Consider the following 18,199-nt stretch of genomic DNA (forward strand, 5'->3'; position numbering starts at 1 on the left):
TAAATAGCATATAAAGAGAAACCTCCACGCTTAAGCCTGCGGCTTATTTAAAAAATTGCCAAACCTGGAATTCGTAAGCTCTTTTGGATTTAAATAGCATATAAAGAGAAACCTCCACGCTTAAGCCATTATGAGAATAGTAAGCTAGTCCCAAGCCCTATTCATTGGTTCCTTGTGCAATTTCGATTGCTCTGGTCAATCACGGAGTAGCAACTACGAATTGTGCGGTCATCTATGCTCATGCTCATGCTCATGCTCATTTTGCGCAAGATTTTGCGTGACTTTGGAAAAAATTATTGCTTTACAAGTTTTTTCAAAATTTAATTTGTGAGTACTTAATATGAAATCTAATTAATCCACCTAGGCGCCTTCTCGTGCCTGTGAAAACTCATTTCAACAAAACCCAAGTGACATGTTGATGAATATCGCACTTTCATGCGCTTATCAAGAATCCATTTCATGGCACTAAACATCATACCGTTCATGTGGATTTTGATGTTTGAGCCTCAAAACCTTAAGAAAAAGCCGCTATCTTGAATTTTGAGCAGCCATTTTGGATTTAAGTTCGCCATCTTGGATATTCTGGTCGTTATTTTTAGACTCCGGACTGGATATCTACTACATATCGAACATTCCCATATTTCATCATCATTTTAAAGCCTAAACCTCCGTTTACCAGTCGCGATCTTGAATTTGGAGCTGTCATATTGAATTTTAGGCCGCCATCTTGGATATTCTGGTAACATTTTTTTAACTGCTGTCATTATCTCCACACCAAATATACCTATAATACATGGTTAAATAGCATAAAACTCCATCGAATAGCCGCCATCTTGATTTGGAGCAGTCATCTTGGATTTTAGACCGCCATCTTGGATATTATGGTCGTCATTTTGAAGTTTAGATATCTTATCTATGCCAAATACGCCCATATTACATGGTTTAGAGCCTAAAATGCCATTAAACACCCCTTGATTTTCGAACCATCATCGTGGATACCCTGGTCGCCATTTTTGAACACCGGACATCTTCCTCATACTAAATATACCCCTATTGCATGGTTTTAGGGCCTTAAAATCCATTAAACAGCCGCCATCTTGAATTTAGAACCACAATCTTGTATTTGTAGCCACCATCTTGGATATTCTGGTCGCCATTTTTATACTCTGGACATATTCCCCATACCAAATTTACCCATATTGCATAGTTTTAGGGCCTAAAAGTCCATTAAACAGCCGCCATCTTGGATTTGAAGCCGCCATCTTGGGTTTTAGATCGCCATCTTGGATATTCTGGTCGCCATTTTTGGAGACCAGGCTTCTCTTCATACCAAATATACCCATATTGCATGGTTGTAGAAATTAAACACCATTAAAAAGCTGCCATCTTGAATTTGGAGCCGCCATCTTGGATTTTAGACCGCCATCTTGGATATTCTGGTATTACCCGTATTGCATGGTTTTAGAGCCTAAAACTATATCAAACAGCCGCCATCTTGAATTTGGAAGCTCCATCTTGAACATTAGGCTGCCACCTTAAATTTTGGGGCGACATCATGGAATTTTTGGTCTCTAATGTTAATTTCCGCACAAAATTTGTCAACCATGTTAAAGGTTACAATAATCGCCGCAGTTTGATGTGTCGCATGATGGGGCTTGGTTCAGTTTTGAATACGGCCAGGTCTACCGGTGCTGGTCCGGATCACTAAAACGGCCATAACTCCGGAACGCCTTGACCTATCAGGACCATTTTTAAAAGCAAATCATGCGGTGTACGAGAAAGGCAATACAAGAACGAAAATCGGTTGAAAATTGGAAAAGGGACATTTAAAGTAAAAACACTCGAAAATTCAACTTTGAGGCGATTGTGCCGGTTGTAGGACAAAAGGTCGAAGGTCAAAAGGTCGAAGGTCAAAAGGTCGACGGTCAAAAGGTCGAAGGGTCAAAAGGTCGACAGGTCGAAGTAATAAAAAATACCTAGGACAAGAGGTCGAAAGGACAAAAGGTCGAAAGGTCGAAATTGAAAAAAAATAAACTAGGACAAAAGGTCCAAAGGTCGAATTGAAAAATGGATGTAGGGGAACAATGACGATTATGCAGAAGATCAATATAACCATAAATCTTTTCTTTCCTCTTCCTTCTTACTCTACATTCTCACTGCAGCTAGGCCAGCATCTTTTCAACTTAGTGTAATTGAAGGGCTTTCTTTGCCTGTCATTGTATGAATTTTTATATTATATGACAAGTATACACTATTCCTAAGAAGTCGACAATATTTCCTGACCGGAACGGGAATCCAACCATTAATTACAGTGGGTTTTTATAATAGTTGGCGTTTTCCTAGTACTAGTTTGTTGTTGAATGCATGATTCATTGGAACAATTATTGGCGTTACTAGTAATAATTTCTTTTATAGAATTCAGCCTTTTTTTCAAAGATAGGCTGTTCTTTCTAGTAGTGCTTCTTGACATTTTTTGTCTACTTACTAATAATATACTCGTTTCTAATATTTTGCCTTTTTTGAAAAATTGGTCGTTCTTTCGAGTTATACTGTCACAGGGAGCATTAAAAAAAAACTCGCAATATTTTCTTCAAAGTGATCTCCTTCACTGGCGTAGTTCTGCAAAGTGATGTAAGCGACATTGACAATTTTGGCACATATTTGATTAATATGCATTAAACGTTTGCTCTCCAAGTACTCGCCCTGCAACATTTCAGATCATGTAACAGGAATCGCATTAGTCCTTACGAGTTTATTAATTAGTATAGATATTACTATATGAAGCAATGAATTCAATAAACAAGTAAACTATTTCAAATCATGTTTTATATTTTTTTTTGTAGTAACATATTTACATCTATTGGCGTGACTACCATTATTTTTTCATATATAGTTTCACCTTCTTTTGAACATAGGCTGTTCTTTCTAGTAATGTTTTTTGATAATTTTTGGCGTACTTACTAATAATATAAATGTGTATAATATTTTTCCTTCTTTTTTAAAACAGGTCGTTCTTTCTAGTTAGGTATACTGTCACAGAGATTATTTTAAATTTGATTTTAAATATGTCCTAAGAGGTCTCCTACAAAGATCTACTTAAATATCAAAAGATGTGAAGATCAACGTTACGTTTTATTTTTTTAAATAACCTCTAGTTCAATGTACTTATTAGACATTGCATTTTTGATACTTTATGCGTAATTTTTCTATTCATTTTGACCATTTCTTTTTATTCCATCCAAAAAATCATATTGATTATGAGTGACGCAATGCGAAAAATATTTATGGCGTAAATCATCGCGCTGCAGGTACTTGAATTAATTTGAAATCCACTTTTCGTACCTAACGAATCCTGGCCATTCAGTTTTATTACTAACTACAGCCTTCGAGTCTTTGACCTTCCAATCTTCTGCTTCTCGACATTTGACCTTGTTATTTTTTTTTATTTTGACCTTTCGACCTTTCGACCTTTTGTCCTAGGTATTTTTTTGTTATTTCGACCTTTCGACCTTTTGTCCCAGTTTTTTTTATTTCGACCTTTCGACCTTTTCACCCTTTGACCTTTTGTCCTTTCGACCTTTCGACTTTCGACCTTATGACCTTCGACCTTTTGACCTTCGACCTTTTGTTATAGATCCGATTGCGCCACAAATTCGGAGATTTCCCTTTTCATGTCATTTTTATCCAGAATAGCTTAGGAATTCCAGGTTTCAACAATAGGCATGAATAGCCTGCAAAACATTTTGCATGCGGATTCCTTTAGAAAATACTTCAAGAATTCTTTTGAAAAAATCTTGCACAGATTGCTCCAGAAATTCATCTACGAATTTCTTTAGATATTTTCTTCACATGAATTTCTCCAAAAAAATTCAAAGCATTCATCTAGCAAACCTTCCATCAACTATCTCAAAAATTCTCCATGGATTTATTCGGAAAAAAAATCAGAACTTCATGTAAACTTTGTCAGAAACTTTCAAAAGAATTTCCTCCAAGGATTGTTTTGCGAATTCTACAAGTAAAGTAAGTCAATTCCTGAGATTTCTTCACATTAGCTTTTCCTTCAAGACATTGTTTCCATAAATTTATCCTAAAATATTTTTTGCTACAGATTCTTTGTGAGAATATTATAAGTACCCTAATGGAAAGTTTGGAAGACATTTTTGCCCAGAATTTTCTATGCGTTTTCTCAGAAATTCCTCCAGAGTTTCCTCCCAGCGTACTTCTAGGAATTTCTCTATGGATTTCATTAAAAAAAAAGCTTAGGATTTTCATTTGGGGATTTTTCCAGGATTTTTTTTTCAAAAATATCTATGGATTCAAAAAATATTCCTATTTTTCGGAAATTCTCTCAGGAATTCTTTTAAAATTTTCATCAGCTATTTGCAATTCCTTCCGAAATTTCTTCAGCAATACTTTCGGAAATATCTTTAGAAACATCTTCAACATCCCTAGATATACTTAAAAATTTCAGCAGTGATTTCTTTAAAAGTTGATCCGTGGATTCTTTCAGAAGTAGTTCCAGCAGTACCATCAGGAAATGCTCTAGCGGTTTCTTCAGAGATTCTTCCAGAAATTCATACATGGAAATGTGCCAGTAAAAGGGCGGAGGATTTTAACAAACCAGCTCTGATTTTACCACGACAGTACTGGAAATAATTTATCACACATCTTGTCAGTAATCTGCCGCAGCATTACAATGATTTTCTTATAGAGTTTGCTAACCACAAACTTTGGAAATAAATCAGCTAAATACACTCCAAGATAATATAAGGCATTAGGGCAGTTCAGACTTCAAAAATGTTAAAAACTCAAAGCTCCCATATGTTCATTACAATCCTTGGTGCAAAACTAGAGTCCTGTCAAATTTTCAGCCATTTCGGTGGTGATCTAATTGTGGCCCAAGAGCAAAATAGGTTTGTATGGGAATTACTATGGAGAATTTTCAAAAAAAGTTCTCCACGTTGTAGAGCATCCACACATGGATAAATTCATAGGGTTAAAACCAAATTGAATTCTTCAGATCTCAATGATGAATGTTGCCAAAGATCGCGACTCATTTAAACTCACGAGTCAAAAGTCATTAATCAATATTCATTCATGCATGCTTGAACAGAAGACCACAGCTCGATCGACACGCTTGACACGCAATCATAGTATGCGTGTTAGCTTCTTGCACACCTTGCAGGACATCGTGTAAGAAGATGCACATGCAAGTGAGAATTTGTTTAACATCTTTTTTGCCGATTGTCGGAATAAGTTCCGGTCATCGGCAACATTCATCATTGAGATCTGAAGAATTCAATTTGGCTTTGACCCTATAACTTTATTCATGTGTGAATGCTCTACAACGTGGAGAACTTTTTTTGAAAATTCTCCATAGCAATTCCCATACAAACCTATTTTGCTCTTGGGCCACCATTAAATCACCACCGGAATGGCTGAAAATCTGAAAATCTGAAAATCTGAAATCTGAACTGCCCTAATAAGGCATCTAACTCAGTATGCGTCGAGAGCTCGGCACAGTCGTACACTTTGAAAACCAACTGCGCCGATGTGACGCAAGCAAGGGTGCAATGATATATATTGCCCATTACTGGCATTTACCAAATTTGCTGGTTGGTGGCTAGGTTTCGCGCTCCGTGTAAGTCTCGGCTTCATAAAATCATAATCGCTCTCACTTGTAGTTAGTGGGCACAAACGCGAGTGTGTTGTGGATTGACATCTAAGCCGAAGGAGAGATGGGTTTGTGAAAAAATAGTGTTCACGATGTGGCTTTGGAGTCAGTTTCTGTGCCTTAGTTGGCTGAAGCTCTCGTCTAGCGAATTCCGAATCGTGGGTTCGAATCTCATCAGAACGCGTTTTGTCAATTATGTAGCAACATTGAGTGCCTTCTAATTACAAGTTTTTCCAGTATTGTTTATTACACCAACGAACCTAACTTGAAAATGACTGACAACTCTCAGGTCATGTTGACGTATGTAACATGAGCATGAAAAGGACGGCAACAAAGCAAAGCAAAGATAACCGTACACATCGTAGTTGCCAAAGCATTGTCCAGTTAGAATCCGGACGCAAATGATAATTTATTGTGACGCTCTCAATGATCATAATCATATTTTTTTTACAGCAGTCTGATCATAAACTAGTCCTCTATTGATGGTGAAAATTTCATCGATTTTCTTGCTACGAGTGAAAAGTTATTTCAGATTGAAGATAAGTGAAGGAAAAAAATCACAAACACGCTGAAAATTAAGCGTGGTCAGGTACGACAGTCGCGAAAAATGTTAATGTCTCCATAACCATTATGTGTGATGTGCACAGATGTTGTTAACCATGCCATGAGGAAGTGCCCAAGGAAGATTGAAGTTTATGTTCATGGATAAATCTGCTTGGAATTCTAAGATTTGCCAGGAAGTTCGAGCTCTGGACATCGTTTTCTCACATCACGATTTTGACACCAAATGTGTACAAAGATGATAACCTCAGGAATCGCGTGCTGCTTTTGGTGAGCTATCACGACAGCCTGAGATGCGTAGTGGTGTCATCACTGTTGGATAGTGTTTATTAACGAAAAAACACTCAAATTTCGCTTCTTTGGAATTCACTGAATAGCCCTTAATTTCGCAAGAAGAGAAATATTTGGCAAAGTTTCTTTGGAATTCTGATCAGATTGGTAGAGGGTCTCAGGACACTACAGAGATGACCTGATTGTTAAACAAATCCGCCGAAGGGGTTGATGTTAAAATTTACTACCATTGTGCAGATTTTTAAGGAAGTAATCACGGAAAAAATGAGAAAATGTATTAAAAATTAAATCAAATAATTTTAATGATATTTTTCCATGAAACTACAGTAAATTATCTTTGTTTTGAGGGCTTCACCTTTTCTGTTTGTTATTCCACCTCTGAGATATAGGTGATTATCTGCGTCCGGATTCTAACTGGACAATGATTTACTCCGTGATTGACCAGAACAATCGAAGTTGCACAGAGATCCAGTGAATGTTGCTTTGGAATATCTACACACTCTCAATGTGCAGAATTCGAGAGTTCAATATTTTAAAGTCAATAACGGCGCCGGCCACATCCTTGCGGTCATCCAGAAAGGGAAGGAATGTTAGTTCGACAACCGGTGTTACTAGAAACCGTGGAATCCACAGCATCCCAACAGTTGTCTCGGGAAGGAGTATTTGTTAGTAGGGTAGGGTAAGGTGTGGATCTTGGAGCCACCGTTGGTAGGTGATATGATCCACTAGTTATATGAAAATACACGACACGGTCTTCATTCCTATTATGATTTATTAGGTCGCGGTATGCATAGAATTTTGAACATTTTTTTTTGAATGAAAAGTGCTACATATTCTTACACATGAACACTAGAAAATTGCTGAGAAATATGTGTTAAATAAAGATCTAATAGTACACCAATTTTGGAAGAACAGGAAACTACGACGTATATGTAATAATATGGGACACGGTTTATATGGGAAAATATAAAAATGCAAAATCTCTAGTTCTTGTATACTTTTTGAGTTCCATTTTGGTCCCATATCAACTGTGCAGTGTACGCAAAATATGGCAACGCAAGAAAAATAGGCAACAAAGAAGGCACGGCAAAATCGCCCCCGAGTTTGTTCACAACAAAAACGGTAGGAATATTTGTCTTGTTCTATTCACATCGTGATTTTCGCATTGTTTTACAACTGAAACTCGACTCTGAGGATGGCAAGAGTCTTAATTCATCCAAATGCTCATGAATTCGATGATGTGGATCGAAAATTTCAGCAGAAACGCATCGGCACACGCACGGCAAGCGATATTTGTTTTATTGCTCTCATCGCTTGACATGCGTTTGTTGCGGAGCGCCTTTGTTACCGACATGCACCGCTTAGGACAAAGCGTTTATTTTTCGGCGTGATCCGTTTTTTGTACCCTGCAACTGTGCAAAATATCAGGTCGATCGGGAAAACTATTTTTTTGCGCCCGTTATTCTTAGTTTTTCAGACGATTTTATGAGAAAATTTACTTCTTCAATGAAAAATCGCTTGTTTTCACCCCTTGGTCCCTAAATATAATTCGATGAATGATTTCTGTAGCAAACTTCACGATGAATTAGACCTCCGAAGACCGCAAAGCGATGCAAAGTTCATGGAAAAATGTTATGAAGCCTTAAACGATCGATAAAATGACGAGATTTGATTATTTATTGTTATTCCTTACATGTTAAACAGCGTTTCCATGCTATTCGGTTTTCACTCAATAACTTTTTCCACATATTTTAGATCCCTTTGTGGTCTTTGGAGGGTTAGTTCCTTGTTATATGTTGTATGTTGTAGAATTAGGTAAAATTTTAATGTATAACACTGAGATGTGTAACATGTTCATAAAACAATAGGGAAAAATCGCTTTTTAATGCTTACGTTAAAACCGATGCATGGCTTGGAAAAACATACTTATGTCAGTTTAGTCAGTTAATTGAGTTGGGTGAGTAGTCAATATGTATAATAAAAGTTGCGTTGATGAATATATACTGGTTTGAAACAACTTTGAATACTTTGGGGACTTTTTTTTTGTAGGTATTTAAGCGATATTGTTGAATCTAAACATGGATTTCTTTGAAATTTCTTTGTATAAAACATCAAATCGAGATTTCTCGAGATTCCTCCTAGGGATTATTTTAAAAATTTGCCCAGAGGTGCAGAAAGGCACCAGGATTCGATCCCTGAACTTAGTTTTGATGGACATTTTTATTTTATAATAACGGTCTATGGGGGCACCGTGTTGTCTTTTTTTTTCGCCGAACAATGCCACCCGATCGAGATCCCCATCGCAATTGCCCCCAACACGCCTCATTTTTCACTTTTTCCTTCGAACACCCTATCGAGATCCCATCGCAACTCATGGGCATGAAAAGGACGGCAACAAATCTATAAAGTAGATAATATGATCCGTCATTTTTGTGCATGTGTGTGGTCTGTCAAAATGACCTGAGAAGTGTCAAGCATTTTCATGGCTAGTTTTGTTGGTGTAATAAAGAACGGCTATCGGGTTCCTTACTATAATATATTATACTGTTATACTCTCATATTCATTCTACTCAAAACATTGATAGAAGCGCTGATCGCAATTCAGTCCCTATGTTATTGAATCCAACAAAATCTTTGTCCCATGATCGAAGATCCATTTTCCATGTGTACAAACCGCTGCGATAGACATACCGGTTAGCATTATCCTGTGCTCTTCTACTTCGCACTGAACGTCACGTTTTCCCCCGGCTCCTTTCCTAGAAAATAGTGCGGTGTGCCCTATTGCCATTGAGCAATCTTCACAAGAAAACGATTTCATTTTCCCACTCCATCATGTCTCCGGGGGCGACACCGGCTGATTATCGCCTGACCTCAAGAAAACAATTTTCCCCTGCCTTTAATTGCTTGCTCCAGTTGCTCTGCGGGCTCCTCTCAGCCTCTGCGACCACTAGTTCTAGCTCATTTTCTCGGGGAAGAGTCTTCGTGTGCGTGGAGCATGGCAGGACTCCAATTAGAATCAAGCCACTCTTCAAGATAAATTGCTTCCCTGGGAAGCACATTTCCGCTACCGTCGTCGTCATTGTGGACCGCCGACCACTTGCCAACAGGAGATGGGAGTGCATTTTACCGAAGCGAACTCTGTAACCAGGAGTTGATTTTCCTTGTTTCCGTTCCCGTTGAAGGCCCCTCGACGAACGGACACTGAGTTTCTTATCTCGACAACGAACGGCCACGAGTCAGAGCTGCCGGACGACCACAGAATCACGCACAGCCATCGTTGTTGAGGCCACCACCGTTTTTCACCACCACAGCTCGGCCAGTCTGAGCTTCTAGTTTTTAAGATATGATCTATGTCGCAAAGGCCAGACAGGCCGCTTGGAACGTTAATTACCTTTGCTTGGCCGACCGGCTGTTAACAGAGTTATTCTTCCGGCTGCGCTAAGTAACTAGAAGGTAAGAGAGAAACACTTGACGGAAACTATTTGAAATTGAATAAGAATCGAAATCGAATCGAAATCGAATCAAAATCGAATCGAAATCGAATCGAAATCGAATCGAAATCGAATCGAAATCGAATCGAAATCGAATCGAAATCGAATCGAAATCGAATCGAAATCGAATCGAAATCGAATCGAAATCGAATCGAAATCGAATCGAAATCGAATCGAAATCGAATCGAAATCGAATCGAAATCGAATCGAAATCGAATCGAAATCGAATCGAAATCGAATCGAAATCGAATCGAAATCGAATCGAAATCGAATCGAAATCGAATCGAAATCGAATCGAAATCGAATCGAAATCGAATCGAAATCGAATCGAAATCGAATCGAAATCGAATCGAAATCGAATCGAAATCGAATCGAAATCGAATCGAAATCGAATCGAAATCGAAATCGAATCTTAACAAACATATATTGAAATGAGTTAGATCAAAATCGAATCAGCATGAAACTCAAAAGTTTATTCTAAGCATTTTTCAGTTTAGATGCCTTTCTGGCGTCTTTATATAAGAAGCAAACCAAATCTACCCACTTTTAAACTTAGTAGTTGCAGAACATGTGTATCGTTTAGCATTTCAAAGTCCGTAAAAGAAACAACAAACACCCATTTGAGCGTTTAGCACTTCCGTCATTGCCGTAGCATCGTTGTACCCAGGGCACCCCCTTGTCTATGACTTCCTTCAGTCAGCTCAACGCGATAGACACCCAGCTTACAACTTTAGACCATTTCGTCCTAATCGTGACGGAGCCAATCTTGTTAACGTCGTACCTCCAAGGTGACGAGGCAGGCAGCGCGGCAGCAGGGCACGAGTGACCCTAAAATAAAAAGGACATCAGCGGGATACCATCCGGTCGACAGGATCCGCTCCGCACTTACAGCGTAGGTTAGGTATGGCACAAGTGCTTCTGTTCTTCTTCGGGGAACCTACCGAGAAGATTGGGCTCATTTCTGCAAGTCACGGGACTTGGGTTCACTTAGCATTTTGAACGACGACGGGAGTAACCGTTCCGAAAGTTTAATCGGGGTTGTTTTCTGGGAATTATTTTGTCGTCGTTTCACTTGCAGCAGCAGTAAAGGTGGCAAACGCACTACATGTTTCCAGCGGTGGAATGAAGAGGACTGGATTGGGGTTTTGGTGGGGGTGCATTAATTAAGCATGGTCAAATGGAGTCCGGGTAGACAGATCTGAGAAACTTGCTTCTTTTAATGGATTTCAGGAGGAGAAACCTTTTTTTCGCATTGGGATTTAACGGGAAAACCAGCATTTGAAATTTTCTCGGAAACTGGAAAAGAAAGCTGTTTATTTTGGGGCGAGAAATGCCCAGCATGGAGCGCCAAGCCTAAAAGGTAAAATCATCCCTCTGGCCTGTCTGGCATCAAACTACCAACCATTTCCCTGCCGGAGTTCGACGGGGACTACAACAACTGGTTAGCTTTCCACGACACGTTCGTCGCTCTAATCCACTCCAACCCCGACGTTCACGACATCCAAAAGTTTCATTACCTCCGTGCTGCTCTGAAAGGAGAGGCAGCACAGCTAATAGAATCCATCGGCATCAGCTCCGCCAATTACCCTATTGCATGGCAAACCCTCGTCTCTCGCTACGCTAACGAATATCTCCTCAAAAAGCGACACCTTCAAGCCCTCCTCGATTGCCCTCGAATGAAAAAGGAATCCGCCGCTGCATTGCATTCCGTCGTCGACGAGTACGAGCGCCACACCAAGACCCTCCGCCAACTTGGTGAACCTATCGATTCCTGGAGCACTATGCTGGAGCATCTTCTTTGCCTCCGACTCGACGACGCGACGCAGAAAGCATGGGAAGATTTCGCTACGACCACCACAAACCCCGACTTCGGTTGTCTCATTGATTTTCTCCACCGTCGCATTCGTGTACTAGAATCAATGTCTGTTAATCACCAAGCACAGCCAACATCCAACCAACAACCACCAATGTTTCGACGCCCACCGTTCCACAAAACCGTTTCCCATGCTGTAACTGAAGCCACACCACGAAAATGCCACTCTTGCGATCAACATCATCCTCTCTTCCAATGCCCACGATTCGAAAGAATGTCCGTCGCCGATCGTCTGAAAGTCGTCAATGACCAACATCTCTGCCACAATTGTTTTCGTCAAGACCACCTCGCTCGCAATTGTCAATCAAAATTCTCGTGTCGTCACTGCCGAAAACGACACCATTCATTGCTCCACCCAGGCTACCACCCACTCGAAACCGAACAATCATCCACCACCGTTCGCCCATTAACGTACACACCGAAGCCCATCGTCAAACAAGATGCAGCACCCAACCGACGACCACCCACTTCCACGAATGCTGTCAGTGAACAGACGTCCAACTCCTCGCAAACATCGAACGCCAATGTTTTGCTTTCGACAGTCGTGTTGATGGTCCTCGATTGTAATGGTCAAGCTCACCCTGCACGAGCTCTGCTGGATAATGGATCGCAATCCAACATCATCAGCGATCGGCTATGCCAGCTCCTCCGTCTCAAGCGAAACAAGATTAACATCCCAGTGTTCGGTGTCGGCGAGTCCTCCTCCAGTGTCAACCACTCGGTCAGTGCTACCATCAGGTCGAGAACCTCCGATTTCGAGATTGGTTTGGACTTCCTCGTCATGCCCCGTATAACGATCGATTTGCCCGTTGTTTCCTCTCCTTCCAATGACTGGCATGCCCCGAAAGATCTTCCGTTGGCCGACCCTACCTTCAATAAGACCGGTGCCATCGACATGTTGCTCGGAGCGGAACACTTTTTTACATACGTGAACCCTGGTACCCGGATCGTGGAAGGCGAAAACCCGATCCTCATCAAGAGCGTTTTCGGCTGGATTGTCACCGGTAGGAACCAAACGCCGCTGCAATCGCCCCCCGAAGCATGCCATGTCTCGCTTTCCGATCCTCTCCATGAGGCCATGGAACGCTTTTGGCTTCTCGAAGAGCTAGAAAACCGTCCAAACTACTCGGTTGAAGAACAGCAATGCGAGTCCCACTACATTTCCAATGTCTCACGTACACCGGAGGGAAGATATATCGTCCGTTTGCCCCGTCATCCAAATTTCGATCACATGCTCGGTGAGTCGAAGTCTGCTGCACTGCGTCGGTTCTATTCCCTGGAGAGACGGCTGAGCAGGGAACCTCATTTAATGGAAGAGTACCACTCTTTCCTATCCGAATATCTTTCGCTTGGCCACATGCGAGTTGTTTCACCGAACGAAGAGGAACCGCAGCAGGTGCATTATTTGCCCCACCACGCCGTACTGAAAGAGGCCAGTACAACCACAAAAGTACGTGTTGTCTTTGACGGATCCGCGAAAACCTCCACCGGATATTCCCTCAACGACGCCCTCCAAGTCGGTCCAATTGTCCAGGACGAGCTACTGACGCTAGTCCTCCGATTCCGCAAGTATCCAATAGCCCTCGTAGCGGACATCGCGAAAATGTATGGCCAGGTGTTACTCCATCCCGACGACACATCACTACAGCGCATTCTCTGGCGATTCCATCCAGACGACCCGATTAACACGTACGAATTGTCTACGGTTACCTATGGGCTAGCACCGTCATCATTCCTTGCCACTCGAACCCTGCAACAGCTCGCTGCCGACGAAGGAGATGCCTACCCGCACGGAGCCCCCGCTTTGAAGAAGGGATTCTATGTGGACGATTATATAGGGGGAGCGGATACAGAGGAAGAGGCAATCGAAACACGGGAGGAACTTGACGAACTGCTGGCCAAAGGAGGATTCCAATTGAGGAAATGGGCATCCAACAGCGAAAAGGTCCTGGAAGGACTCGACCCATCGACCCGAATTGCAACCCAACCAACGATGAAATTTGACCACGAAGAGCCCATCAAAGCGCTCGGGATCTGTTGGGAGCCCAGGACGGACCTGCTGAGATTCGACTCGACCCCTACTGTCGGAAATGGTCCACCAACTAAACGTTCTATTCTGTCTGCCGTTTCAAAACACTTCGATCCCCTAGGTATCACCGCCCCAGTCATCATACGAGCAAAAATGTTATTGCAGGAGCTCTGGCTGCAGCCTTGCGGGTGGGATGAAGAGGTATCCGACGCTATTCAAGACAAGTGGAACAGCTATTGCACCGACCTACCGAAGATTGTCTCCTACCGTGTTGAACGATATGCATTTCTGCCGAATTCCTACGTTCAGCTGCACACATTTGCGGATGCATCCCAGCAAGCATACGGCGCTTGCATTTATGCCCGTTCCACAGACGTCGAAGGTGCCGTAAAAGTCCGATTGATCGCTTCCAAATCGAAGGTAGCCCCCCTCAAGCGAGTTTCCATTCCCCGTCTGGAGCTATCTGCTGCAGTGCTGGCTGCGCGGTTGCATAAGCGAGTTTCCGAAGCATTGGATATGCCTATCACTGCTTCCCATTTTTGGTCCGATTCCACCGTCACACTTGAGTGGCTTCGATCGCCTCCATACACTTGGAGCACCTTCATCGCGAATAGGGTTTCTGAAATCCAAACCACAACACAGGGATCCTATTGGCACCATATCGCAGGGAGAGAGAATCCAGCGGACCTAGTCAGCAGAGGAATGACCGTCGAAAAATTCCTGTCCAGCAACTTGTGGCACCATGGGCCAGCCTGGCTAACAGCACCTGAAACGGAGTGGCCAATTAGTACCCAGCAGCAGAAAACACCCGAAGAAATCCAGGAGCGACGGAGAATGGTGGCGGCTGTCCAAAATAAGCCCGAAGTGAATGGCATGTTTGACACATCGCTGTGCTATAATCGTTTGACACGAGTGACAGCATACTGTCTGCGCTTCATCCAGGCTTGTCGTAGTGGTCGTCGTCGAACTACATCGTCACCATGTCCCGAGTTGGATGTGATAACAAATGCAATCACCGTTGAGGAGATGTCGGCAGCCCGTATGAAACTAATCAAGCTAGCCCAAGCAGACGTTTTTGCAGAGGAGATTAGGTACTTGGGGAAGGGAAAAGCGGTTTCCAAGCATTCGAGCCTACGTCTTCTGAGCCCTTTCATCGACGATTCGGGAATATTGAGAGTTGGGGGTAGATTGCGTTTGTCAGATCAGCCTTATATAACCAAACATCCCATCCTCCTTCCCAATTCCCATCCATTAACACGGTCAATCGCCATGCACTACCATCTGAGGCTACTCCACGGTGGCGGCCGTGTGACCCTAGCGGCCATTCGCCAAGAATTTTGGCCGATACAAGGAAGGCGATTGGTCAACCACATCGTACGGAATTGCTTCCGTTGCTCTAGAGCCTCACCCGTTCCCGCCAAACAACAAACTGGACAATTGCCACTGCAGAGAATTATCCCGAGCCGTCCTTTTTCTGTCACTGGAGTAGATTTTGCCGGTCCGGTCTACATGAAAGCAATCCACAAACGCGCCTCACCAACCAAGGCCTACATCAGCGTCTTCGTTTGCTTCGTCACGAAAGCTGTGCACCTAGAGCTGGTGAGCGACCTCTCCACACCAGCATTTCTCAACGCGCTACGAAGGTTCATCGCTCGTCGCGGGTGCCCCACACACATACACTCCGACAACAACGGAAAGAATTTCGAGGGAGCCCGCAACGCACTACACGAATTGTACCAAATGTTACAACGAGAGAAGGCATCCGGATTCATTGCCACACACTGCTCAAGCCAGGGAATTCAGTGGCATATGACTCCACCGAAGGCCCCACAATTTGGCGGCCTGTGGGAAGCTGCCGTCAAGGTGGCCAAGAAGCATATGTACCGTCAGCTAGGAAATGCGAAGCTGTCTTTCGAGGATATGTCGACGGTATTGGCGCAGATAGAAGGCGCCATGAATTCTCGTCCCTTGACACCACTCACAGAGGATCCCAATGATTTAGCCGTTCTGACACCAGCCCACTTTCTCATCGGAACTACACAGTCTGCTCTCCCCGATGCCGAAGTATGCCAGGTTCCGATCAACCGCCTCGACCACTATCGAGCCCTGCAACACCGAGTTCAACAATTTTGGCATCAGTGGCAGACCGAATATTTGCAGGAACTGCAAAAGGAAAATAGAATCAACGCTCCCAATACAGCAATTCAGCCCGGCAGGATGGTTGTCGTCGTTGATGAATTCCTAGCTCCCGTCAAGTGGCCTCTAGCGAGAATTGTCAACACCATCGAAGGACCAGACGGGCTCATCCGAGTCGTTGACCTGCACACCACCAAAGGAATCATTCGCCGTCCGGTCACGAAGATCTGTTTGCTGCCTTTTGAATCAGGAACTCAATGAAGAATCCTAGAATTTGTCATTTTCCTGAATTGTACCGAATTATAATAAGATTTGAAGTATTGTTTGTTGTGATAGGAGATAGATTGAAATTCATGAATTTCAGGTGGCGGCGATGACAGTTCTCAAGTCTATCGTTGCCCAAAATGCAGGTATTCCACAACTTACTGCCAGCATTTGCTGCCAGCTGCTATAGAAATTTTATAGCATGTATCTTTTCCGTTACACGAAATAATTCACACAACGTAGGGTAGATAAGCGATCTAATTGAATAAAGTTAGCTAGTCAAATCCAAACCGTCGAAGAATAAAGTTTAAAGTTTTAAAGTGCAAAGTCAAGTTTTTTGGTGAATCCCGTGATACCGAGTGACCCCAGTGGTGATAGTGTCCACCCAATCCGTTCTGTGACCCCGAAATCCGCCGGAAGCACGATCCTGCCCTATCAGTGTGATATGTGTGACTTTAAGGAATTTGTGTGAACTTCCAAGTTAAAAATTGAAATATTGAAAAAAACGATCACGCTAAAAAAAGTTAAAAAATAAATTGAAGTCAATTTGGAATACATGCCCATTTGCGAAATTAAATTAATCCTATTTCGGAGAACCAAACCCCACACCAACCGTTAAGAATAGAATTCAAAATGGATCAAAGTAATTAAATTGCTATTATCTGAATCCAACCCAACACAAAATGTTTTTTTTTTTTGAGTCAAACCAATTTTTGGGTATTTTTATACGTGGATTTTCACATATTATTATTGAACATAGCTTTCTTTGTTTCAATTATAAATCTTTCCAATACAAAGAAAAATTCACAAAAATTCAGAATATCAACCAGAAGTCGAATTTCAACTTAAAATTTTCTTTATTCACAGGAGAATAAAATAAATACTTTGCATTAGATAGACTTGCGAATCAAACATATGGAGCTATGTTAAATTTAATATATGAAAATATCTGTAGAAAACGCCCTGGATAAAAACATTTTTTTTCTACCGGAGAGAAACACGCAAAATGATGACATGAAGTATTTGTTGTTAGGAACCGTCCATTAAAGATGTAGCATTTTAGGGGAAGTTTATGATATTGCTAGGAGCCTTCTATTAGGTATGTGAGAATATACTTTAAGAGGGGAGGAGCTGTCAAAAGTTTTCCACTTATGCTACCGTGATTTCGAATGCAGCGATATGGTCAAACTCAAATATTACAGAATCCTTGAAAAAGGTCCAATAAGGACCGAAACGTCGAGTTAAGAAAACATATAGTTGTTTTTGATTGACCAAATTAGACTGAAATGCCAATTAAAGATATCATCCAACGTACAGTCGATCACCCAAAGAAAGTCAAACTCAAAGCAATAAAACAAGTACGACCACGATTCTCATCAATCAACGAGTTTGAAACTTTTACTACAAATCATTTTATTGCAATAGGTAAATATCATTTAAAATAAAAAATCAATAATTTTGCTTTCGGGATGAAATTGATCAGTAAATGAAATACCTTTGCATGTGCCAAAAATATGTTTTCCACCTGAATTAACCACCCCAGTATGCGAAATGCTACGCAATACTTCCACGAGTTTTCTCAATTTTTAATTATTCAAGTTTTAAATTTAGAAAATTTTATGAAAACGCCTTAAAGTATGCACTTTTCATACTGAAAAAGTGATTATTTCCGGAAAAGTGCAATTTTATGTATAAATTCGAATATTTATAAAATTTTTGATGATGAAATCGTGTTTAGCAAATACTTGGCAGCTAAAAGCATCCATTCGAATATTCATTACATGTGCGATACAGCCACGGTAACAAAAGTTTGAAAGGGTATTTGAGATTCGCCAAACACGCAATTACGGAAAATATTTAATTTAATACAGAAATATGTG

General features: G+C 41.6%; 1 protein-coding gene across 1 annotated transcript in view; it reads left to right on the forward strand.

Annotated features, from left to right (window-relative positions):
• The window catches only part of LOC134284451 (uncharacterized), a 43,632-nt gene extending 27,316 nt beyond the window's left edge, over positions 1–16,316 (forward strand). Inside the window, exons 2-3 of the mRNA XM_062843302.1 lie at positions 5,186–5,213; positions 11,436–16,316. Coding sequence (XP_062699286.1) covers positions 5,186–5,213; positions 11,436–16,316 — 4,909 coding nt within the window. The remainder of the gene's footprint in view (positions 1–5,185; positions 5,214–11,435) is intronic.
• The last annotated feature ends 1,883 nt before the right edge of the window (positions 16,317–18,199 follow it).

The sequence above is a fragment of the Aedes albopictus genome, unplaced genomic scaffold (genome assembly GCF_035046485.1).
Source record: "Aedes albopictus strain Foshan unplaced genomic scaffold, AalbF5 HiC_scaffold_14, whole genome shotgun sequence".
Taxonomy (NCBI): Eukaryota; Metazoa; Arthropoda; class Insecta; order Diptera; family Culicidae; genus Aedes; species Aedes albopictus.